The 26,454-nt window shown below is 37.7% G+C and overlaps 2 protein-coding genes across 2 annotated transcripts in view; both read left to right on the forward strand.

Annotated features, from left to right (window-relative positions):
* Nucleotides 1–26,454, forward strand: part of LOC143530391 (very-long-chain (3R)-3-hydroxyacyl-CoA dehydratase PASTICCINO 2-like) — a 265,235-nt gene that overhangs the window by 143,277 nt on the left and 95,504 nt on the right. The window lies entirely within an intron of this gene.
* On the forward strand, nucleotides 20,493–21,041 carry LOC143530432 (uncharacterized). Its single transcript, XM_077025976.1, has one exon. The coding sequence runs from the start codon at nucleotides 20,493–20,495 to the stop codon at nucleotides 21,039–21,041; it is 549 nt and encodes a 182-aa protein (XP_076882091.1).

The following is a 26,454-nucleotide window of genomic DNA, read 5'->3' on the forward strand; positions in this document are numbered from 1 at the left end:
AAGTTACGTCCGAGTGGGGAATGGCCATGTGTATATTTATGGTACCTAAGTTATGTCATAAACGCTGCGGTGTTTCGCTGAAGTGACCTAGTGCAGAGACTCGAGTTTATGATGATTGTTTTAACTTGATTATTCCTAAGCCAAGATGGGCCGAGACTTACGTGGTCTCGAGGGGTAATTAAGTAAATAAAATATTTTAGCGTCAGCATATTCACCAGCATTCGTTGCTGACGTATTTTAATAATATTTTGCAGGTAATCAAGATTAGAGCTTGCAAGACGAAGAAGCTCAATAATCCGATGGCTCGGATAATTTTGTGTAAATATTAAAATATGATGGTTTTTGTAAAATATATAAACAAGTAAATACTAAACGAGACTTTTGTCTCGTCTTTTGTAATGTAAATATTTATAATATCGATCCTTATGTTTTTATAAAGACTTCCGCTAAAACCCGCTACTCTGATTTATTGACAAATACGGTACCAATTATGGTTCACACTCCTAGGCCTAGAATGGGGGTGTGACACCGGATATCCGAACCTTTCGGATAGTGAAAACCACTCATCCGAATCTGAAACTTCGGATATCCGAATATCCGAAAAAGAAATAAAAAAAAACTTGTTTTAATAATAAAAACCATACATCATCTTAAGAATCCAAGTTTCCAAATCCAACAAGTCAAACATACAACAACCAAATAACAAGTTTCTAAATCCAACAAACTAAACATACAACCACCAAACATATAAAATAAAATTGAAAAATATTAAAATTAAAATATCGGATAATTCGGATATCCGAAAAATTTGAAAGCTACTATCCGAATCCGAATCCGAATTTTTGGATATCCGGAATTCGGATATCCGAATTTTTGAATAGTTCGGATACGAATAGTCGGATAATTCGGATACAGATTTGAATTCAGATAGGTTTGAACACCCATACTTTGAACACCCATTAATTAATTGATATAGTATATTTTAATGTTTCCAACTTTAGCCCATTATTATATAAAAATTTCATGTTTGGCCTTTGATGATTGGTATGTATATTTTGATGCTTTACAACTTTAGCCCATTATTACATAAAAATTTTATGTTTGGCCCCTGATGTGTGGATTTATGGGCATGATACAACGATGTAAACTTTATGTGATTTTTGAATATACCCCGTAAAGTGTTTTTATCTCCGTTTCGAATCGAGCTTATACCAAACAAATGACCGTCGTGAAGCGCAGGGGAATCCACTAGTTATGTTTATGTCAAACTCTTTACAACTTACTAAACACACAATTTGAGTATAGTTGTATATGAGAAACGAATAAATAAAGAGGTTTATACATTTCTATAGATTTTTGATCATCAGTATAGATAAGAGAGTGATACTTCTTTTATGTCTAAACAAGTGAAACTGGTAATCAAATCCAATACCCAAGACAAGAATGAGTAATATTAGCTCAAACACGTGAGCGTTTTTTTATTAATCAAAAACGAAAAAAGAGAGATACATAAAACAATGAATCCTAACATGCCTTACATAGGCAAACCAAAAACCGAAGGAACAACGAAACTTAGCCACCAAGAATTAGGATTACTTAAATCAATTCTAATGCTAATAAAACAAATACTAAAAACAAGAAAAATTTAGCTACTAAGTTTGGCTTGATCTTTCCCGCAAGTCACTTTTATGCACCATGTTACAACTCCTTACATGCTCAAAAACACATGCCAGGTTGTTGACCTACGGCTTGTCAAGTCTCGAGCTAATCAACATCGGAATACCTAGCCAATTCGATTCTTGACTTCCTTTTATATGTGACTCTTTCTTATACATGACTCTGAAGCCAGTGTTCCTTTGGCATACCGTGACACCCTTCGAATAGCTTTAAGATGGGATTTCTTTGAACTATGCTTGAATTGACTTAACATTCCTACCGCATAAGCGATATCCGGTTTAGTAAGCGTTAAGTAAGTACATAAGGCTTCCCATCAATTTCTGATACATAGTTGTATCCCTCAACAACTTTCCTACATCTACTAGAAGTTGTAAATTGGTTTCCGATAAAGTAATCATCAGTTTGCAACTCGCCATTCTGAACCTACTTAACAATTCAACTGCATATTGTGTTGGCGTATCACAATCTCGCTCGGTTCGCACTTTAACTTCAATCCGAGAAAAATACTTAATCTTCCAAAGTCTTTTCATATGAAACAATGTACTTTTAATTGATAATTCACGATAATTAAGTTACTTACGATAATCAAGTCGTCAACATACACTATGAAGATCGCAATTTTGTCTTCTTCGACTCAAACAAATTGGAAAGTATCGGCTATGGTAGACACGAAACCAATGTGTTATAGGAACTGATCTCTTATCTTCCTGAACCATGCCTGTGGTGATAGTTTTGGCTCATATAGGGCCTTCATCAGTTCGTAAAAATAACCTGGGCGGTCTTTGTTCTCAAAATCTTTCACTTGATCCGCATAAATCACATGATCAATGTTTCAGTAGAAAAAAAACGTTGATCACATCCATTAGCCACAAGTCCCATTCCCGACTTGTTGCGATTGCAAGTAATACCCAAACCATGGTTAATTTTGAAACAAGGCTAAATGTGTCGTCATAAATAATAATCAAGCCCATGTTGATGTAATAATCTACGAGCTGCAATACGTGTCCTTTACCGGTTGATCGACTTGTCCGCATTTCTTTTACTTTGAACTCCCATTTGCGTGATACGGTGTTCATGTTGGCTACACGGGGAACTAATTCCCAAGTTTGGTTCTTCACTATGGTTTTGATTTCTTCTTTCATCGCCACTATCCACTTTAGATTTTCTTTTGTCTCTTTGAAAGATTCTGGTTCGGTTTCTTCATTCTCCATAGTTGCCACAATAGCATACTAGGGGCTCAATTTGCTTTGACGACGCGATTGCCTTAATCCATGCTCTTCTAAACTCGATGGATTGGGTTGCTAGGCTGAGTGCCTTTGGCCAATTTACCATGAACCCCGAGTCGGGCCTCCGCTCATTCTAAACTTAAACTGAATCGTATGTTTCAGTTGACTAGGTGTTCTCGGCACATGGTGAGATTGGGCAAACCTTTTTTTTTTACCAAGATTGAAAGTTACTTAGGTCTCAAGTTTCTCATTCAAAATTTCAGAATCCCTTAACACTTCTCAGTTTGGAGACCGCCATGATGGCGTGTCATCAAAGACAACATTCTATGAGCATGTTATAATATGTAACATCATAATTTTGATAATAATAAATAAAAGAATTTTATTTATTTAATGGTGCGTTATTATTTAGTTAAGTTAAATAATAATAAAAGAGTGTGAGATTGGGCAATAAAAGAGGGGTATTTAAACATCCTTAAACCTCCCTAAAATCAAAAAACCCTCATTTCCACCATCTTGCCTCCATACACATTCAAAAACACACACAGACATTCCCTTCCATCCGGATCTAGATCCGAGCTGAAGGGGAGTAGTTTCTTGTCCTCCCATCATCAACAACAAGGAACCTAACACAATTCACGTGATTGATTTAGATCCGAACCAAACCATATCCAAGAAAGGTACGTTTTTAGTTTAAAGGTTAAGTATTTGAGGTCGAATCGCTATGAAACTTGGTAGGATAGTGAATCGGATCTTAGTGTGTAAGAAAAACATAAACTTGATTTTAAACAAGTTGTTTGGAATGAATCAGAACGAACGAGTGGCGTTCGGATCGTGTAAAATGAGTAGATGAAGTTTTTATGACCTAGAACCCGTTTTATCTGCAAAACGGGCATAAGGGGATGGAAGAAAATGATTAAAATAGAAAGATATGGAAAAACCAGTTTTGAATCGAATTCTTGAGAATTCGATTCGTTTGAAGAAAATTCGACTCGATTCGTTTCAGAATTCGATTCGATTCATTTGTAAAACTTGACTCGTTTCGTTTGTAAAACTCGATTCGATTCGTTTAAAGATGCATTTTTCTGATGAATTTTTAATGAAGGCTTATTAAAGAAAATAATGTTTTTCCAAGCTTAACCTCAGCCAGGGGCTGCCGCTCATAGAGCCCCGCTGCCTGGGGTGCTGCCCCTGGGCCCTCGTTTGTTAGGTGTTTCACTTACTTAGAATATGATCTGGTAAGAACTAGTTAATAGATACTTATAAATGTTACGCGATTAACCGTGCACAAATAATGAGGGGTGTTACAGTTAACTCTTAGAGAAACAAGATTCATGTGAGTTTCTAGCCCCATTTATTTGTTATGCTTTTGTGGTTGTGTGCATACTCAATGTGATTAATTAATACACTTATCTTAAGTGGTAAGTGTATGCTATATAGATGATGCTTGAATGATATAGAAAAGGTTAAAGTATGAATCCAATTATATGAATGATAATAAGAAGAAATGTATGTATGAACGCATGGTTGTATGGTCGTATGGAATGAAGGGACCATACCCTTACAATATTTGTGAGATAGGAACTAGACCCTCATAATATATGTGATGTTAGGGATCAGACCCTCATAGTATTTGTGATGTTAGGGACAGGACCCTTACAATATCTGTGATGATAGGAACCAAACCCTTATAATATATGTGAGGTTGTAGAGCGAAAAACTCTTTAAAACGTAGAAATAACTCTGCATGCACAATGTATGTTAATAAAAGAAAGAATGAAAATTTAATAGAAATAATGAATGAATGTGTGTATGAAATAAAGATTAAAAGGTCAAGTAGGCAATATGTGTCTTCAGAGATGTATGTTTGAGAATGTATTGTATGTTGTTTGATTAACTAGAACTCATTCAGCGTAACTGACTTTTAGTATGAACATATATAAATAGGCTAAGACAACTAGCTTGAGGGAGACACATGCCATTGGACTGAATAGGCTGGCATCTTGAGAAGTATGTTATGATGTTTTAATATGATGTTTTAATTATATTATGTTTTAAGACAAGTGTTTGATTGTGCTAATGAGATTTGAATGATTATGTAATATATGGTTGAAGCTTAATGTTTCCGTGAAAGTTTTAATTCACTATGATATTTAAAACTGTGTTTTTGAGTAGATATAATGACAATGTAGGGCACCAGGACCGGGGCATTACATAGGCTTATGCATCCCAAGCCACTTATTCTAGATTCGTTGTTGCATCCCCTTCCTCGACCAACTTTGACGAAAATTCTTTGGACACCTGTCTTAATTTACCATAATTTTAACACTTATACATAAGTCGATTACCAGGTTTTCCCGACTTCTTAACGTCCGATTGTTCTCGCTGATCCGAGTGTTGTCAGTTTCGTAGCCATCCAACTTCTTGTTTTGATAGTTCCACTTTCGTTCTTGATACTGACTGAATTCGTATTGTTTTGATCATAAGATGCATGTGTACGTATTCTAATTTTAGGTGTCTGAAGATTGTTTTTTTAGTATCACCGACTTAACAAATACCAATCAAATTCGTGTGACTGCCGCGTTGCATGTTACATGTTTTGTTACCTAGTTTCATCTATTATATGGATTGAACTTTTGTCTTTACACGATGATCATTAGTTCTCATAAGATCCCTTATTTAAGTATAATATTTGTAACAATAATTGGTTGATGCATTTAAGGGGGTGTTTGTTTTTTCTTCAAACATCTTCAAGGGAGCTAATGTCTGCACGCGCGCAGACGTTACCCTTGAAGACTGTTTGTTTTTTTTCTTAAAACAGATCTTAAGTTATCTTCTTTCATCTTAAAAGAAAAGCAAAGAAATCTTGCTTAAAACATCTTCGCAAAAAAATCATACTCTTATCCCTTTGAAGCCACCCTCTCATCCACTCCTCCCACCACCGTCCGCAACCACCACCCACCGTACGCCACCACCACCATCCCCCACTGCCACCGTCCACCACCATCCACCGCCACTACCCACCGTCCGCCGCCACTACCAGCATCCACCACCACTACCCATCGTCCGCCACCACCACCACCACCACCATCCATCACAGCCACCACCAATCACCACCGTCCACCACCCACCACAACCGTTCATCACCACCACCACCCACTGTCGGACGCCATCACCGTCAACTACCACCGTCCACCACCCACCAAAACCGTCCATTACCACCACCCACTGTCCACCACCACCATCCATCGCCACTACCCACCGTCCGCCGCCACAATTTTATTATTATATTTTCTATGTAACTTGAATAAATGACTTCTATCTTGTGAGATAAGTTTGACAGTTATGCAGACAGTATCAGCTTATAAAAACAAACAGTCTTATATTTTCAGCTTGCAGATCTTCAGACCACATCTTCAGTTGCAGACATGAAAACAGATGAAATCAGCTTGCAGACAGTTTATGTCTGCAAAAACAAACAGCACCTAAGCAAATATTCAAATGGAAGGAAAGAATTATAGATTTTGTCAGGTGCATGCATCCCCATTTCGTCGTCATTCTTCTTATCTACGGCGTATTATATGCTGTAATTTCTTATTCTTTTATGTGTATTTAAATTGATTTTATTTGAAAAGGTTTAGTGTTCAACAGTTGAGGCTTTTGACCTTTGACCAGTGAGCCACGTGCATGGCATCTTTTTACTCGATGATCTTTGGCTGGCCGCACGTGCGCCCCCTTCACCCAGTGGCTTATAGTATATCATTTTCTTCACTCCTATATCATATATTGATCACCTACTATCCCTACATTTTACACATTGCTCTTACCCGTTTTCACATGCTATAATATTTTATACACTTGTGTCTAAAATCGAAATTATAATATAACTAGAAGCTAAGAAAGTAACTAGTTTAGTCTTTATATTTCAACAAATAATCAAGACTATATATGGACTGCTTCTTAAACAAAATCAAACGAGTATGGACGTGTCTTATTCATGTATGTTTGCTTAAAGTTAACACAAGAACGGAAATGAAAACTTAAATGGACATGCATTTTTTGTTCATGTCCGCCCGAAAAAAATGAACGTGTGTTATGATTGCTTGTTAATATTCTAAACGAACATAATATAACATAACTTAAAGAAATTAACATGTTTATATTTATTTTGTTGTTAGTTGATCATTGCATGGTTCTAAAGTTTGATTGGGTTGATGGTTAACACGTGAGTGCATGACATGTTAATTAATATCAATGTTGTAAAAGTAGGTTTCCAAGACCGAGTACTCCTCGAGTACTCGCTACAAGGTATGTCGCCGATGCGAGTTTCTTTAATTCCGCCTAATTACTAAGAATTGACTAAAGGTGGTCAACCTTAGTCAGAATCGCAACTAGTCGGTGAACTTGAGCTGATTTTGGCTTAAAAAAAATAAAACATGACTCGTATTTCTTTAATATTAAAGAACAAATATCATTTTTTTTACTTAATGACTAACAAGTTTTAGAATAATTTATTATTTAGAAGTGTATTTCTTTTATTTATATTGATCTTTATCTATTTTGTTATAAATATTGGTAAATTGATGATATTGATGATGATGATATGTCAAATATCATCAATTTACCAATATTTATAACAAAATAGGTAAAGATCAATATAAATAAAAGAAATACACTTCTAAATATATTTGACATATATATATATATATATATATATATATATAATATCCAAAAACTAATTTTCTTTATATTTACGTTGTCCGAGTACTCTTCGAGTACTCCCCGAGTATCCGAGTACACCAACTCCCCAGTCGGCCGCCTAGGGTCCGCCTAGCGACTTTTACAACCTTGATTAATATTACTAATAATAATAACCAGTAAGTAATTTGATACGAATATGCAAACAAACATAATGAATGAGCGTACATGAATATACATAAACTATAGGTTATGCAATATGTAATTTACTAGATGATCTCTAACCGTGTAAGTTGTAACACGTTTCAACATGAAAATGACAAAGCCACTAACATAAAATGAACAAGCACTCACAAATGTAATAAGCAAGCGGAGCATTTATTCGTTTTCTTTCTTTTAATTAAATGAACACACATACATTTGGGTTCCTCGTCGTTCAGTTATTAAATAAAACAAATTAATGTCAAACCGTTAGCAAACTATATATTCCAGGTTGTTTGGCTGGCTCCATTACATGCCTAATATGCAAGTATGTAGCAAACTATATATATGAATCAGATCATTCATTTCTTATCATACGTTTCTGATATGATTAAAAAAACTATAAAAGTAGTTTATTTAAATTTTCATTAGTTTATTTAAAAGTTTTTAGATGATAAACCTTTTAGGATTTTACAGTTTAATAGTTTAATAGTTCCTTTAATAGTTTAATGAACCATCTTTTTCATTCTTTTACTTAAATTTTATCAAGTTTAATAGTTCCTTTACGTGTTTATGTGTAATACCGTATACCTTGCTATGTTATGGTAAACTTGTAGTTATAAATTTCGTATGATAGCGTGACAATATATATTACTTTTGGAGCTAAAAGTTAATAATAAATTGTAAAAGCCCATCAACTTGGAAGTGTATTATGGGCTCGAACTGGACCTTCTGATTTGTGGGCTATGTATCATGTCCGAGGCCTTAAACAGACTTTGACAAAACAAGACCCATCCAATCTACTTATCTAATTCTAAATGACTGAAATGGTAATCTAGTTGTAAATGAGGCATAACGAGGTGGTAAGCTGTAATACATGGATTATAATGGTTGTTAGGTTCAACAAATATATATATATATATATAATTTTAATTAAAACTGGTTGGAGGGTAAGGACTAAGCCATCAACCCAAGCACAATCCATTTATTCATTCAATCGAATGGCCGTTTATTCCAGCACATGCTTATGTTGATGAATCCTGGTCATTCTCAAATGCAACAAGCATTTCGTGTTCTTAACGAATGAAGTAGATTAATCCAATGTTCATGCTTTGAAGAACCTAGATATGCGATATGAACCATCTTTTCTTTTATCACGACTTCAATAATGCTTGATTTGTGAGGAGATACGGCAATCTAAGAAAATGACGGCGATAATTTTTTTTGTTTACCATAATCTTGTATGTTGTTTGGTATGATTAGTGTGACATTGATGGTGGGGAACAACATAAATACAGAAGTTGTATTTTAGGTTTTTTATTTTTTATAGTGATTACAATAAGCGAACCTTATAGATATACATAGAAATATGAATAATTTACGGATTAAAATGTAACTTTTACAAGATCTGAGTTAACTAGTCATTCACCCTTAATATGCATGTCACGTCATTTAATGCCCAACACTATTCTCGTTCTTTTGGGGAGTTTTTTACCAAAATGGGTGGAGGGGAAAAAGTATTTACGAATATAGGTTATTTTAAAACTATTTACCAAAATGGGGATTTTTCTATTCTCTCTCCTTTTTATTTAATTCTTTATCAATAGGGTTAAAAAATAAAAAATAAAAAACCATAAACCCACGTACGAAGAAACTGAACAGACTGATGGAGTTCTTCAATTGATAATCGATTTCGCTGCTCTCAATCGCGATTCTTCAATCGTGATTCTTCAATCGCCAATTCCAGGTTCGATATCATTCATCTGTTGCCTTTTCAATTAATTTTCTACAGCGTCACAATCATCAATATTGTTGAGGTTGTCTATTTAATCAACTTGAAAGAAAGTGAGTGAGACACATGTGGTGTGGGTTTGATTCTACAATCAACAAACAGTGGGTTTGATTATAATAGGTCAAATAGCATGTGTTGGTTGATTCTAATAGATTATATATTATTCTATGTTTTGTTGTCCTTGGTTTTTGTTATTATAATATTTGTTTAGTTTTTTATTCTAATAGGTAAAATAGCTATGTGTTGGTTGATTCTAATAGTTGTTGTCAAATGTTGGTTCGATATTATAATGTTTGATTCTAGTATTAAACAAATAATTGTATTGTTTGATGCTTACCATGTAGTTTTCTTCTTTAACAGAATAGATCAAATAACTGCAATATTAAAATTGATTCAGAACGAAGATTTTAACACAATGTCTCACTTTGCGGTTGTGAATAATGATGATGTGGATGATGTTTTAGAAGAAGATGGAATTGAAGATGATGATGATGATGATGATGATATCGATGATGTGTTAGAAGATGACAAAACTGGGGATAGGCTCACAGAATTGCAGATGAAACATCACATGGTAATGTTCAAGTACCTTCAACTTATACCAATTTAGAGGAAACTAACTTGAATGTTGATAGTAATCGGATGATTTCACATACTGTGAGTAAAAATGATTTAACTAGTGAGTTGGGAAAAGACTCTTTTGATGATAAGGAAGAATTTATTAGAGCTGTCAAACTCTATCATATCAAGTCACATAAACATTTTAAGGTTATAGAATCGAAACCAACCACTTGGTGTATAATACGTAAGTTACATGAACAAGGTTGCAAATGGCACGTTTGTGCAAGTAAACGTAAGCGTAGTGGATCTTTTGAAATCACACGGTATATAGGTCCACATACTTTTTTGCATTATAAGATTACCCAGGATCATCCAAACCTCGATGCAACTTTAATTGCTCAAGAAATCGAACACCTTATAAAAGAGCAACCCTTTATTAGTAATACCGCTTTGAGAGCCGAAATTATTGATAAGTTAGGCTATACTCCTTCTATAAGAAGGTTTGGGTAGGAAATCAAAAGGCAATTGAACATGTTTTTGGGAATTGGGAACAATCTTATATTATGTTACCTAAGTTTTTAAATGCATTATGAAAGTTTAATTCGGGGACTATCGTTGAATGGTGTGTTATGAGACCGACGAATGATCAGGTGGAATTTAGACGTGTGTTTTGGGCATTTGATCCATGTATAAAGGGATTTAAACATTGCTGACCTGTGATTAGTATTGATGCCACACATTTGTATGGTAAGTATAAAGGCAAGATGATGATCGCAATGGGAGTTGACGGTAACAACAAGATATTGCCACTTGCATTTGCTATTGTTGAGAATGAATCTTACCCTAGTTGGAATTGGTTTCTTTCTCATGTCAAGAAACATGTTGTAAAAGATATTGAAGGGGTATGCTTAATATCTGATCGTCATGCTGGAATCTTAAAGGCAGTTAATGAAGAGGATCTCCTTGGTTAAAGGTGTAACACCCCGACCAAAGGCGGATTATACATCGGGGCGCCACATATTGTTTCATTACTTGTGACACTATTTGGGTGTCAATATTTAATAAATACATTCATTTGCGCACGCGCAAGGTATACACAAGATAACATAAAGCAACACAATTCATTATATTATAAGGCAAAATATTCGAACAACAATAACTTGTCTTGATACATTTTAATCTAGGTCCAAAAGTAAAAACGTCCTACGTGTCCACAAGCTCCAAAACAGCTACTGCAAACCTGAACATGTGTTAAAATAAACGTCAAACACTTGCGTGTTGGTGAGAAATCAAGTTTAATTACAATACATAGATAACAATAAATCTGCGCGCAACATGTGTATGTCTGGTTTTCAACAAGGGTGTAATCAGATCGGGATCAAGTCTAAGATTCATAGCTCATAGTCAATCTGTGCTCCCAATTGAGCATAAAACAAGAAAACTGTGCAAGTGTAAACAAAAGAGAAATCATAAACGATTGTTCTCCCGTGTTCATCTAATGGTACCATGAAAACTGCGGAATAGACCGACAAGACGGTTAATGATCCACACATACAAATAAACAGCCAAGTCTACGTCCTCAACACATGGGATACTGCGCGACTAAAGTTCATAAACAAGTTTAAGACTCTAAGTTTGTATGAACACATGAACATCCCAAAACATTAAAAATAAAAAGGGATTAGGTACGAGATTACTCACTTGATAAACGATGCGGTGTAAGATAAAGCAAGAACCAACTTTAAACAAGCACAAGTTAACCTATAATTAAAGATTATTGTTTTAACGATTTGCTTTAAGTCTTGAATATAAGTTAGCATAATTAATAAGTAAATTATTATATAATATATATTACCAGAAAAGCAGGGCAGAACAGGGAGGAAGACGAAGGCAGAGAGAGAGGAGACGGCAGAGGAAGAACAACGGCAAGGAGGAGGTTAAATTAAGTGTTTGTGTGTGATGTGTTAGGAAAAATAAGTTTATTATTTATAGGGAAACCCTAGGGAACACAATCCCTAGAAAAGGGGAAAAGATCTCAAAAAGCAAAAGATTCCAAAAGCAAAAGATATCAAAAGATATGGCAGCTGCAGGGGACAAGGAAAAGCTGACAGGTAAAAGTAAACAGGCATGGGAGGGTCAGATAAAGGTACTGGTCAAGCATGGGAAAAACAGATCTCAAAAGACAATGTCGGTCACTTTTTCTGCCAACCAATGGGGTTGGTGCGCATGCTGCGCCGAAAGTAACTTTTCAGACATAAGGCAGGTTAGGTCAACAGCACAGAAGATAAGACAACACAAAAGCAAACGGCTAGATAAAACAGAAGAAAAGATACAAGTCTAGCGCGAGAAAGCTAAGGCGCGCCGCGGGAAGAATCACATTTCTTAGCGCGCCGCGGGAGGAACTACAATTCCTAGCGCGTCGCGGGAAGAACTATAATTCTTCGCGCGTCGTGGGATGAACTACGATTCTTAGCGCGCTGCGAGAAGAACTACAAATCCTTAGCGCGTCGCGGGAAGAACTACCGTTCTTAGCGCGCTGCGAGAAGAATTACAATTCTTAGCGCGCGGCGAGAAGAGTTCGTCTCGCGTATCGCTGGAACAGCTGGTCATCACGCAGGCTTCCTTGTAAGGAGTCTGGCGCGTGGAGCTGCGCAAACAACGTTAGGCGGGAAGAAACAAAGGACAAGCAAAGAGTTAAGAGAAAAAGGGGTTCAAGGCGTAAGGGCGGAACGACGACAAGAGAGAGAAAGAGGCGGGACGGCAACAAGAGGGAAAAGAAGGCGGAAAGAGAGAAGAAGAGGGACGGGACGGAGGAAAGGAAAAGAGAGGAAGAGGCGGGAAGGAAAATATATTATTATTATTAAAAATAAAGTATAAGTATAAATAAATATTAAATCATAAAAGAAAGAGATCGGATCGGAGAAACGGGTACCTGGGTCGGGTCGGATCAGATCAGATGTCACAGTCTCCCCTACTTTAAGAAATTTCGTCCCGAAATTTATCTCGAAGCAGGTTGCGCAGAGAACAGGTGCGGGTACTTGATCTTCATTTGATCTTCCCTTTCCCATGTAAACTCGGCTCCGCGCTTGGACTCCCAGCGAACTTTCACGATAGGGATGCGACTGCGCTTGGTTTGCTTAACCTCGCGATCCATAATCTCAACAGGCTTCTCAACGAAATGCATGGATTCGTCAACTTGAACTTCATCAAGTGGAATGTGAAGGTTCTCGTCAGCTAAACACTTCTTGAGATTGGATACATGGAACGTTGGATGCACATTACTGAGAGTGGGCGGCAGGTCAAGTCTGTAGGCAACTTTTCCTACACGCGCGAGAATCTTAAATGGTCCAACATAACGAGGAGCAAGCTTACCTTTCTTCCCAAAGCGGACAACACCTTTCCAAGGCGACACTTTGAGGAGAACAAGATCACCAACTTGAAATTCGAGAGGCTTTCGCCTGCGATCTGCGTAACTCTTCTGTCGGCTTCTGGCAGTCAGCAGATGATCACGGATCTTGGCGATTTTATCGGTTGTCTCTTGAACAAGTTCGGGTCCTGTGATTTGAGTTTCACCCACTTCGCTCCAACAAATCGGGGAGCGGCACTTACGACCGTAAAGTGCTTCAAATGGGGCCATACCGATACTGGAATGATAGCTGTTATTATAAGAGAACTCGATCAAAGGCAGGTGTGAATCCCAATTACCTCCAAAATCAAGAACACAAGATCGGAGCATATCCTCAAGAGTTTGAATAGTTCGCTCAGACTGACCGTCAGTCTGAGGGTGATATGCCGTACTCATGTCCAAGCGAGTTCCTAGCGCAGATTGGAGAGATTTCCAAAAGCGAGATATAAAACGGCCATCGCGATCGGATATGATGCTCAAAGGAGTACCATGGCGGCAGACAATTTCCTTGACATAAAGCTGCGCGAGTTGCTCAACACGGTAGTTTTCACGAATGGGCAGGAAGTGAGCAGACTTAGTCAAACGATCCACTATTACCCAAATGCTATCATGTTTGCTTGCTGTCAAAGGTAACTTGGTAATAAAGTCCATTGCTATACCTTCCCATTTCCACGTAGGAATTTCTGGTTGTTCGAGCAAACCAGATGGGCGTTGGTGTTCAGCTTTTACTTTAGAACAAGTCAGGCATTTAGCTACGAACACAGCAATATCCTTCTTCATACCGTGCCACCAATAAGTAATGCGCAAATCCTTGTACATCTTATCAGCGCCAGGATGAACGGAATATCGAGATTTGTGCGCTTCACTCAGGATATCAGCGCGAAGATTCTCATCAAAGGGAATCCAGATGCGATTAAGATAGCAAAGAATTCCACTCAGATTGGGCACAAAATGCGCTTCCGCGCCACACGCTAACTCGGCGCGAAGGTTACCATTACTGATGGATGCGCGCTGCGCGTCACGAATGCGCGATTCAAGGTTGCTTTGGATCGGCGCGAAGTGAAGCTGCGTGCGCGGCAAGATACAGTTAAGCTGGCAGGGTTTTCGGCTGAGCGCATCGGCTACCACATTAGCCTTACCAGGATGATACCGGATCTCACAATCGTAATCGCTGATGAGTTCGCTCCATCGGCGTTGCCTCATGTTGAGTTCCTTTTGATCAAAGATATGCTGAAGGCTTTTATGGTCAGTGTAGAGGATACACTTAGTACCATAAAGGTAGTGTCTCCAGATCTTCAAGGCAAAAACAACTGCGCCTAGTTCGAGGTCGTGAGTTGTATAATTCTTTTCATGAACCTTAAGTTGCCTTGATGCGTAAGCGATAACCTTGCCTTGTTGCATAAGAACACAACCGAGACCTTGGTTGGATGCATCGCAATACACGACAAAATCTTCATTACCCTCGGGTAGCGCAAGGACAGGAGCTTCACACAACAAACGCTTGAGCGTTAGAAAGGCTTCTTCTTGCTTCGAGCCCCAAATGTACGGTTTACCTTTGTGCGTTGAAGCTGTTAAAGGCAAAGCGATCTTTGAGAAGTTCGAAATAAATCGCCGGTAGTAACCAGCTAAGCCCAGAAAGGAACGGATCTCAGAAGGAGTGGATGGCGTAATCCAGTTCTTGATTGCTTCAATTTTGGATGGGTCGACATGGATACCCATCTTGTTCACAACATGGCCAAGAAACTGTACTTCATCAGACCAGAATTCACACTTAGAGAGCTTGGCAAAGAGCTGCTCGGTTCTAAGCTTTTGCAACACCAACCGAAGATGTTGCTCATGCTCGGCCTTGGTCTTAGAATAAATCAGAACGTCATCGATAAACACAATCACGAATTTATCCAAGAAAGGCCTACACACCCGATTCATTAGATCCATGAAAACGGCGGGTGCGTTGGTTAAACCGAAGGACATGACCAAGAATTTAAAATGGCCATAACGAGTTCGAAAAGCAGTCTTCGGAACATCTTCATCGCGGATGCGCAACTGGTGATAGCCAGAGCGGAGATCGATCTTGGAGAAACAAGAGGCACCTTGGAGTTGATCAAAGAGGTCGTCAATACGCGGTAAGGGATACCGGTTCTTAATGGTGAGTTTGTTCAACTCGCGGTAATCAATACACATGCGAAACGAACCATCTTTCTTTTTAACGAACAACACCGGAGCACCCCAGGGCGAAGAGCTAGGGCGAATGAATCCTTTAGCAGTCAACTCTTGAAGTTGGCTTGCCAATTCTTGCATCTCAGCGGGTGCAAGACGATAAGGAGATTTAGCTACGGGGGAAGCACCAGGGACAAGATCAATACGGAACTCGACTTCACGAGCGGGAGGGATACCAGGAAGATCATCAGGAAAAACTTCAGGGAAATCACGCACAACAGGGATATCGCGAAGCTTCTTCTTTTCTTCAGCAGGTTTGACCACATGGGCTAAGAATGCAATACACCTTTTCCGCATGAGCCGTCGGGCTTCGGCGCAAGACATAAGTTTAAGACCGCGGGAGGGTTTCTCGCCGTAGATATGAAGATCACCATTTTCTCGAGGAATGCGAATCATCTTCTTGGCGCAAATAACTTCGGCGCGATTATGCGTAAGCCATTCCATACCAATGATAACATCAAAGCTTCCAAGAGGCATGGGGATGAGGTCGATTAGAAAATCGTTTTCGTTAAGGTTAAGCGTGCAATCCTTAATCACTGAGTTAATTAAAACAGTTTCACCATTAGCCAATTCAACTGGAAAATTTTCTTTTAAATCGCTGCGCGGATCGCGCAAGCTTCTGCTCAAACGCGCGAGAAATAAAACTTCGATCGGCGCCAGTATCAAAAAGTACAGAAGCATAAAATCCGTTAAGCAAAAATGTACCATTAACTACGTCATTATTCGCTTGCGCTTGGTGCGCGGTTATGTTAAAAGCTCGGCCACGCGTCACTTGGTTCGAAATCTGGTTCACCGGATTCGCTTGCGTAATCTGAACTTGTAGTCTCGGGCACGCGTTCCGGAAATGACTGGGATCACCGCAGTTAAAGCACGATCTGGGTCGTGGGTTTTGGTAGGTTGGTTGTGGGTTCTGCGGGTAGACTGGTGGTGTTGGCACAATTGGATTGGCGGGAAGAACTCTACAGTTTTCCGCCATGTGACCAGCGCGGCCACATCGGTGACAAAGTCGACACGGGGTTTGGGTTGGGTGGTGAAATCTACAGGTTGGGCAAAAGGGGTGGTTTCCTGTGTAAGGTTTCTTAGTTGGCGGGGCAGGGAGTGCGGGATTGGTTAGGGCATAGTTGTGGACTACAGGAGGAGTTGGGTAAGTCGACAGTGGGTTAGGCGCGTAAACTGGAGGTTGGTAGGTGGGTTGCTGGACAATGGGCGGGTTGATAAGCGCATAGGCTTTGCGCCTGCGCTTGAGGTTGTTACGGTTTGAGGGTTCTGGCTTGGTTTCTGTTGGTTCAGGGGCAGTCTTGGTGAGTTTGGTTTTCTCAGCTCCCCGCAGGAACAGGGTTCCTGCTCTGACATGGTTGTCGCTGAGCACAGCGGCCAACTCGATGGCGTCAGAGAGGGTTGCTGGGTTTCTGGCCCATACAGAATCTTGAATTTCCATGGGGAGACCCCCAAGGAATTTCTCTATGGCTCGGCGGAAAGGGGTAACAAGGTGAGGGACAAGCAGGCTTAGTTCATGGAAGCGCGTCGCGTACTCGCGCGCTTCACCGCTGTATTGCTTAAGATTCCAAAATTCCTCCTCCAGGCGCTTAACTTCGTTGGGAGGGCAGAATTCTCGCGTCAAGAGATCCTTAAATTCCTCCCAGAGCATGCTGGTAGCAGCCTCTGCGCCACGCGCATGAGCTACTCCATTCCACCATGTAAGCGCTCTGGATTCCAGGACACTGGAAGCATATAGGGTTCGTCTGTCTGAGGGGCATTGGGTGTGGAGGAAAGTGTTTTCTATTTTCTCAAGCCACTGGAGCATCACGGTGGCTCCTTCAAGACCTGTGAACTTTGGAGGGTTACCCGCGTTAAAGGACTTAATGTTATAACTGGAGGTATTGTTTTGGCTCAAAGCTTGGGCTATTGCGGCGGCCATTTCCTGGGAACGTTGCTGTTTACGCATGCGCGAGGCTTCTCTTCTCTGAAATCGGCGAGATAGTGGAGGCATTCTATAAAAGTTTTAATTTTAGTTAATATCTTGGTTTTAGCGCAAAGTTTAATCTTATAAAGCTTGGTTTCGCGGAGTCAGTTACTGTCAAAAGTTAAAGTAAAATAAATGACCCTAAATGCAGACTTAATAAAGGTAACAAATTCGAATCAAGAATCGACAATTCATGTATCACCATGACTTTCCGAATTCCCAATTTAAAATATACGAGCAAACGAGTATTGGAAATTGACGATTCATGTATCACCATGACTTTTCAATCCTCAATATAAAATATACAAGAAAATGAGTATTGGTGGTTGACAATTCATGTATCACAATGACTTTTCAAGTCTCCAACCTCAGAACATAATCGTAAATGGAAATTGAAAATCAACTATTCATGTATCACCAATACTTTTCGGATTTTCAAATCCCAACAAACGAATATGTAAGAAAAATCAATAAAAATCGAAATTCAACAAAAATCGAAATATCGCGAAGTAAAATCATATACTGCGTCTGCGCAAGCATATTTATAAATAACGAGTAATTAACAATAAGCGTGCAATCATGAGATTTCTCTCATGCGCGAGAAGGGACTCTTAGGTAATCTAGGCCGTTACGTCTAACCACCTATCCTAAAGTCAACGAGCTCTGATACCAATCTGTAACACCCCGACCAAAGGCGGATTATACATCGGGGCGCCACATATTGTTTCATTACTCGTGACACTATTTGGGTGTCAATATTTAATAAATACATTCATTTGCGCACGCGCAAGGTATACACAAGATAACATAAAGCAACACAATTCATTATATTATAAGGCAAAATATTCGAACAACAATAACTTGTCTTGATACATTTTAATCTAGGTCCAAAAGTAAAAACGTCCTACGTGTCCACAAGCTCCAAAACAGCTACTGCAAACCTGAACATGTGTTAAAATAAACGTCAAACACTTGCGTGTTGGTGAGAAATCAAGTTTAATTACAATACATAGATAACAATAAATCTGCGCGCAACATGTGTATGTCTGGTTTTCAACAAGGGTGTAATCAGATCGGGATCAAGTCTAAGATTCATAGCTCATAGTCAATCTGTGCTCCCAATTGAGCATAAAACAAGAAAACTGTGCAAGTGTAAACAAAAGAGAAATCATAAACGATTGTTCTCTCGTGTTCATCTAATGGTACCATGAAAACTGCGGAATAGACCGACAAGACGGTTAATGATCCACACATACAAATAAACAGCCAAGTCTACGTCCTCAACACATGGGATACTGCGCGACTAAAGTTCATAAACAAGTTTAAGACTCTAAGTTTGTATGAACACATGAACATCCCAAAACATTAAAAATAAAAAGGGATTAGGTACGAGATTACTCACTTGATAAACGATGCGGTGTAAGATAAAGCAAGAACCAACTTTAAACAAGCACAAGTTAACCTATAATTAAAGATTATTGTTTTAACGATTTGCTTTAAGTCTTGAATATAAGTTAGCATAATTAATAAGTAAATTATTATATAATATATATTACCAGAAAAGCAGGGCAGAACAGGGAGGAAGACGAAGGCAGAGAGAGAGAGGAGACGGCAGAGGAAGAACAACGGCAAGGAGGAGGTTAAATTAAGTGTTTGTGTGTGATGTGTTAGGAAAAATAAGTTTATTATTTATAGGGAAACCCTAGGGAACACAATCCCTAGAAAAGGGGAAAAGATCTCAAAAAGCAAAAGATTCCAAAAGCAAAAGATATCAAAAGATATGGCAGCTACAGGGGACAAGGAAAAGCTGACAGGTAACAGTAAACAGGCATGGGAGGGTCAGATAAAGGTACTGGTCAAGCATGGGAAAAACAGATCTCAAAAGACAATGTCGGTCACTTTTTCTGCCAACCAATGGGGTTGGTGCGCATGCTGCGCCGAAAGTAACTTTTCAGACATAAGGCAGGTTAGGTCAACAGCACAGAAGATAAGACAGCACAAAAGCAAACGGCTAGATAAAACAGAAGAAAAGATACAAGTCTAGCGCGAGAAAGCTAAGGCGCGCCGCGGGAAGAATCACATTTCTTAGCGCGCCGCGGGAGGAACTACAATTCCTAGCGCGTCGCGGGAAGAACTATAATTCTTCGCGCGTTGTGGGATGAACTACGATTCTTAGCGCGCTGCGAGAAGAACTACAAATCCTTAGCGCGTCGCGGGAAGAACTACCGTTCTTAGCGCGCTGCGAGAAGAATTACAATTCTTAGCGCGCGGCGAGAAGAGTTCGTCTCGCGTATCGCTGGAACAGCTGGTCATCACGCAGGCTTCCTTGTAAGGAGTCTGGCGCGTGGAGCTGCGCAAACAACGTTAGGCGGGAAGAAACAAAGGACAAGCAAAGAGTTAAGAGAAAAAGGGGTTCAAGGCGTAAGGGCGGAACGACGACAAGAGAGAGAAAGAGGCGGGACGGCAACAAGAGGGAAAAGAAGGCGGAAAGAGAGAAGAAGAGGGACGGGACGGAGGAAAGGAAAAGAGAGGAAGAGGCGGGAAGGAAAATATATTATTATTATTAAAAATAAAGTATAAGTATAAATAAATATTAAATCATAAAAGAAAGAGATCGGATCGGAGAAACGGGTACCTGGGTCGGGTCGGATCAGATCAGATGTCACAAAAGGTGCTCGTTTCTTACCAATCACATCATGTGTTCAACTTACATTTTATAGATTGGTTAACTATTTTGAGGTGAGACGTCCTATGGGATCTAGTGCTCAAGCAAATGGAAATGTGTATACTCCTCATGTCGCGGCAAAACAAGCTGCTCTGATGTCAAAAGCAGGTGCGCATTCTTTGAAATCTTTTAATCGACAGAAGGGAATTGTTGAGGTCATAACTCAAAAGGGAAAAAATGTCCAAGTAGTTAATTTGGAACAAAGAACTTGCTCGTGTGGTAAATGGGAGATATTTAAGTATCTGTGTTCTCATGTTTTGAGTGTATGCGCCAAACTTTCTTTGAACAATTGGCAATACATTAACAAGTGTTACTCAATTGTGGATTATTGTGCTACTTGGTCATCCGAGTTTTTCCCGATTTCTCATAAAGCTTATTGGCCGCAATCACCATCTATTAGATTACTTCCAAATTCGGATCTAAAGCGAGACAAAAAGGGTCGCCCTCGCTCAACAAGGCTACGGAATGGAATGGACATTAAAGAAGGAAAAAGTGGTAACCGTTGTGGAATTTGTGGTGAACGTGGTCATAATCGGTCAACATGTCCCTCCAAGCCTAGAAGAATTGACATCTAAGTGGATGAAGTTGTTTTGACATTTTTATTTTAATCTCTACTTAATATTATCAAGTTGACTTTATTTGACGTTCTTATTTTGTTTGTCTTTGATATTGAGACCGTTTAGTTTGACACTCTTGTTTAGTATGTTTTTTTTTTTTATCTTATTTTGAAGTTTATTTAGATGATTGCTAAGTTGTAGCTAACATGGCTTGATTAAAGAAAAAATAAAAAGAAAATAATTCTAATTAGTTAATTAAAAAACAGAAATTAAAACTCCATTTGGTTCCTAAAAAACTTGCTATAGATGTAAGTGGATGAACTTCCTAAAAAACTTGATGTAGAAATTAAAACTCCATCAGTTTATGGTTTTTTATTTTTTATTTTTTAACCCTATTGATAAAGAATTAAATAAAAGGAGAGAGAATAGAAAAATCCTCATTTTGGTAAATAGTTTTAAAATAACCTATATTGGTAAATACTTTTTCCCACTAACTCATTTTGGTAAAAAAAACTCTTCTTTTGGGACTATGAATCAAAGCAAACATAGTGGTTGAGGACTTTCGAAAAATTTAATGCTTAAGAGACCAAAATCCATTATTTAGCCCAAACATTTTAGTGTTTTACCCAAATCCCAAGAGCTATCCGTATATTTTTGTATATGAACTCAAGTGTTGCACTTTAGATGTTTGATTAAATTTTTAAAAAGTTAAGTTTCTCCAACCTCATCATTGATCTCAAATTTGTGTTTGATTTGATTAGTTTATGATTAGGATTTAAAGTTTCAACTAATTGCGTTAACATTCAATTCATCAAAAAATGTGAGTGAAGTTGTTATAATGTAGGGAGTGACTTAGGGTGAGAGAAATGCAGTGATTTTTCTGTATATTTGAAAAGTTATTGTTCACACAATATATTTTTTTAATATATTTTAGAGCGACTGTGAGTGAAAGAAAGATAAAAGTAATAATAAATGTATAAAAAATATTATTTAATTGAAAATAAAGAGAAAATGTAATGATTATTAATGTAATTTTAGATTTAAATATAGGAGATTGGATGTGAATGCTCATATGTAGGGATGCTAATTAATTGTTTGTATTAAATACTTAGTCGGCCGGCTTCTATCTTTTATCTCTTAGACTGTGTAAATTTAGCCTCCAAAATTAAATTACTTTACCTACTCAATTAAATATATAGCCGGTTTCTATTTTTTTTCTCTTAGCCGTCAATTTTTTTCTCTTAGCCGGCTAAGAGAGAAAATCAATACGACTAAGAGAGAAACAAAATGTAAGCCGGCTAAATATTTAATTTGTTAGTTAAAATATATAATATGACGGCTAAATGAAGATGGCTAAGAGAGAAAAATAAGAAAACCGGCTAATTTTCTAATTGGTTTATTAAATATTTTATATTTTGGCGGCAAAAGTTAGACGGCTAGAAAAAAAAAGACGGCTAAGTGAAGCTTTAGCCTAGAATCCGAGTTGGAGCCGACTAAGAAAGAATATATGGAGCCGACTAAGTGAATAGACACATATCCCAAAGACGGCTAAGAGTCAAGGATACCGTCTAAATAACAAAGATGTAGGCTAAGTTTAGTCGCCTTTAACACGTGTCGAAATTTTATAAGCTAAATGTGTGCCCGCTTACTTTTCACAAAATTCAGTGTCCATAAAGTGGTGGCTAAGCTTAGCCGGCTTTGCTGACGTGTCACTTGTTTATTGGTCAAAAACTCAATAATTGAAGAGATGTAGACTAAATTAGGCATGTCTATTTTGAAAAAAAATGGGTTAAACTTGTCTATCCTTAAGTTTCTCTTCTTTTATGTTTTATTTGTGTATTTGTATGCCACTAAGGTTGTACTGTTGTAGCCTACTAGCAAGAAGTGGAGAAAGAGCGGAAAGAAAAGAAATTATCCGATATTCCGGCTGTGCGCGATTTTCCCGATAATGTCACTGGTCTTCCTCCGGTTCGTAAAGTCGAATTTCGAATTAATCTTATACCCGGAGCTAACCCCCGTAGCTAAAGCCCCTTACCGTCTTGCACCCTCTGAACTTCAAGAACTCTCGAGCCAACTCCAAGAACTTTCGGACAAGGGTTTTATTCGCCCGAGCTCTTCTCCTTGGGGCGCACCTATGTTATTCCTCAAGAAGAAAGATGGTTCTTTCCTCATGTGCATCGATTACCGTGAGCTCAACAAGCTTACTGTTAAGAATCGTTATCCGCTCCCTCGAATCAACGATCTTTTCGATCAACTTCATAAGGCCGCATGCTTCTCGAATATGATCTCCGTTCAGGTTATCATCAACTCCGTGTTAGTGAAGAAGACATCCCCAAGATCGCTTTTCGTACTCGCTACGGGCATTACGAGTACTGTGTTATGCCTTTTGGGTTAAGTAACGCGCCCGCGGTTTTTATGGATCTCATGAACCGTGTGTGTAAACCTTATTTGAAATAGTTCGTTATTGTTTTCATTGATGACATCTTGATCTATTCGAAATCCGAGAGCGACCACAAGAATCATCTCCATGCCATCCTTGATCTGCTACGAAAGGAGCAATTATATGCCAAGTTTTCTAAGTGCGAGTTGTAACAACTCGGTTTTTCCATTTTAGGTTGCCCGACCCATTTCAGTGTTTGAGAAATTTTATCGAGCTTATCGAGTTAATTTATTGTTATAATAGTATTCTTAATTATTTATATATTATATATTTAAAACTTACAATAGATGGCAAATTTAACCCAAACAAGAACTATCATCCCATTATGTTTCCACATTCATTCTTCAAGGGCTAAACTGCAAATATTATATATAAACTCCATTATCCGGATTCAACTCATACCCGACCCATGGATATATCCAAACCCGCAACCAAATCTTGTATCCGAGACCCGTGTGATGTAGCTTGGGCCTTAATTCTCGTCGGTATCATGGAAAGTGAATAAAAAGATCTGCTAATCTTGCCTTATATGATCTGCCGACACTCGTTAATATGCTAATTGATCAATTTGCGATTCATATTCTTATTATAACAACCGACAGCAACTCGTTAACCATTATACAAGAAAACGAATTTCATAAATCAACTAAACCTCCAGATATGCCCTCCTAACCCTCGCCGTCATATCCCACAAACTTGATTACATTATTTTCTTGGTTTGAGCATGTTATTGATCTGCGATGGCCGGCTATTTTGGTGTCTCGTTTAACCCGTCGTGTACCAGTATATAAGGTAATTGTTATACGTATTAGAGCCGCTTCTAACCTATAATCATTAACCATAAAATCAATTGATTGAACATCATGTATAATGGCGGATTGCAGAATTAGGGTTCTTGAGTTTGGGGGTTTTCTGTTTGTGTTTGTATGTAAAGTATTGTTTTCATTCTTTAAACATCTAACACCCCAGCTCAGCTGGTGGGGTGAGCGTGTAAGGTTAGGGCCGGCTGGGGTCATGGGTTCGAACCCCCAGCCCAGCCTTTGTTGTTTTACTATTTTTTTAAGGTTTAATAATTTATAAATCAAATATCATTAACATTAATATTAAATATAAACACTATTTTATTTAACCGACACTTTTAATTCGCGTTTCCTCGTCGCGGAATGTTTTGCAAACTGGCCATATATGTGTGTGTGTATATATATATTGACTTCGTTAACGATTTAAAATGCAAATTTGTTGTAATATTCTTATTAAAATTACTTATTTAAAAACGTTTATTTTATAATTATTTATTTAAAGTATTATGTATATATATCATATTTACTTTAATAGTATATCTCAATTTATAGTAATCGGATCAATTTATTTAATTTGTATATTTAGTTATTTATCCAAATATTAATATAATAAGTATTTTTATATCAAATCTATTTATTTTAATTTATTTCATTTATATATCTATCAAGTGTTAGCAATGAAATTTCATAAATAATGACAACATTCTGTATAAATAACAACAATAATAATCGTTTTACAATAATAATAATAATAATAATAATAATAATAATAGAGATCTATCATTCAAATCCAATAAACATTCTAATCATACTACTTAACTTAAATCACATTGAAATCTTAATTCATTAAATCGTGTATAACTTTTATAATTAATTTATATAATTATATCTAACTAGGAATCATTGATGGTATATCCCGAAGGGTTTACTTTCCTCATCATTCCTTAATCTGTTCATCCGATCAAGGTGAGTAATCACTCCCCTATTTTACTCGTTTTCTTCTCACGTTTTGGGGACACTTACGTACCATTTATCAAATTATTTATCTTATTATTTCTCAAACGCAAACTGTGATCTTTGTGTTGTGTATCAATTGAATGACTGTTTGTTACTTGCTATTTGCTTACTTGCTTACTTGAATCGCATTCGGAGAGGTCCAACATAATCTCATTATAGTATGATCATACGACCGTCGTAGTGGCCGGAGCCCGATCGCATTGGCAATGGTTTTACCGACACTCATTACTTGCTTAACACTTTCATTGTTTATACTCACAGATAACAGTTTTTCTTAGTTTTACTCTATTATTTATATCATTATATATTATCATTTTGTTCGTGTCAAAACTGGTGAATCTACTCACTCAACATGTGTTGTTGACAAATATATATATTTTGTACGCATTTGCAGGTTATAGATTGGATTGCTTATCGAACTGAAGCTCACGTAGAGATGACCTTAGGATGTTAAACATAAACAAGAATAGTTGGTTTTGTATTGTAATTTTCTCTATTTTTGTTGTACTTAAATGTTCGTTGACAATTAATAAATTAATTAGATATTGTCGCTTTACCATTGCATGATAGTAACCTTGTGAGCTGTGACAATCAGATCACGCCCCGACATTTCCTCCGTAGGTTGGGGTGTGATAGATTGGTATCAGAGCCGAAGGTTTAAGATAGGTCGTTAGAAAAGTCCTAGAAATATGCTTAGGACCCCATACGTGTCTATTTGTTTACCTTATGTGTTATATTTAGTAGTTTACAGCTTACGTAATTATCTGCTAGACTAAGTATTTATTTAACTGCTTAGTTTAGTACTTATTTTACTGTCATGCACACACAACTCCGAGACTATTTCTCACCCTCAAAATATTTTTATAGCTCCGAGGCAATTCCTCATTCCCATGATATATATTTACATTTAAATTTTTGTTGATTGTTTTCGTTGACGAGAATTTCTTTTAGGATTTCCTAAGTTTTGCATTTACATTTTAAGTGTTTAACGTAATCAGTTAACGGTTACATTTTTCCATTGCGTTTTATTATTTTTTTACTTTTTAAATGTCTAGTCGGGTGAAAAATCCATGGGACGCCATGGACACGCCAACTATTCATTTTCACAATTATTATATTTACGATATTTGGTTGAAGCATTATCACGCGTGGTGATATACGAGATACTTCAACT

Source organism: Bidens hawaiensis, unplaced genomic scaffold, assembly GCF_021521415.1.
Source record: "Bidens hawaiensis isolate Kalapana, Puna unplaced genomic scaffold, B.hawaiensis_p1.1 tig00008945_1, whole genome shotgun sequence".
NCBI lineage: Eukaryota > Viridiplantae > Streptophyta > Magnoliopsida > Asterales > Asteraceae > Bidens > Bidens hawaiensis.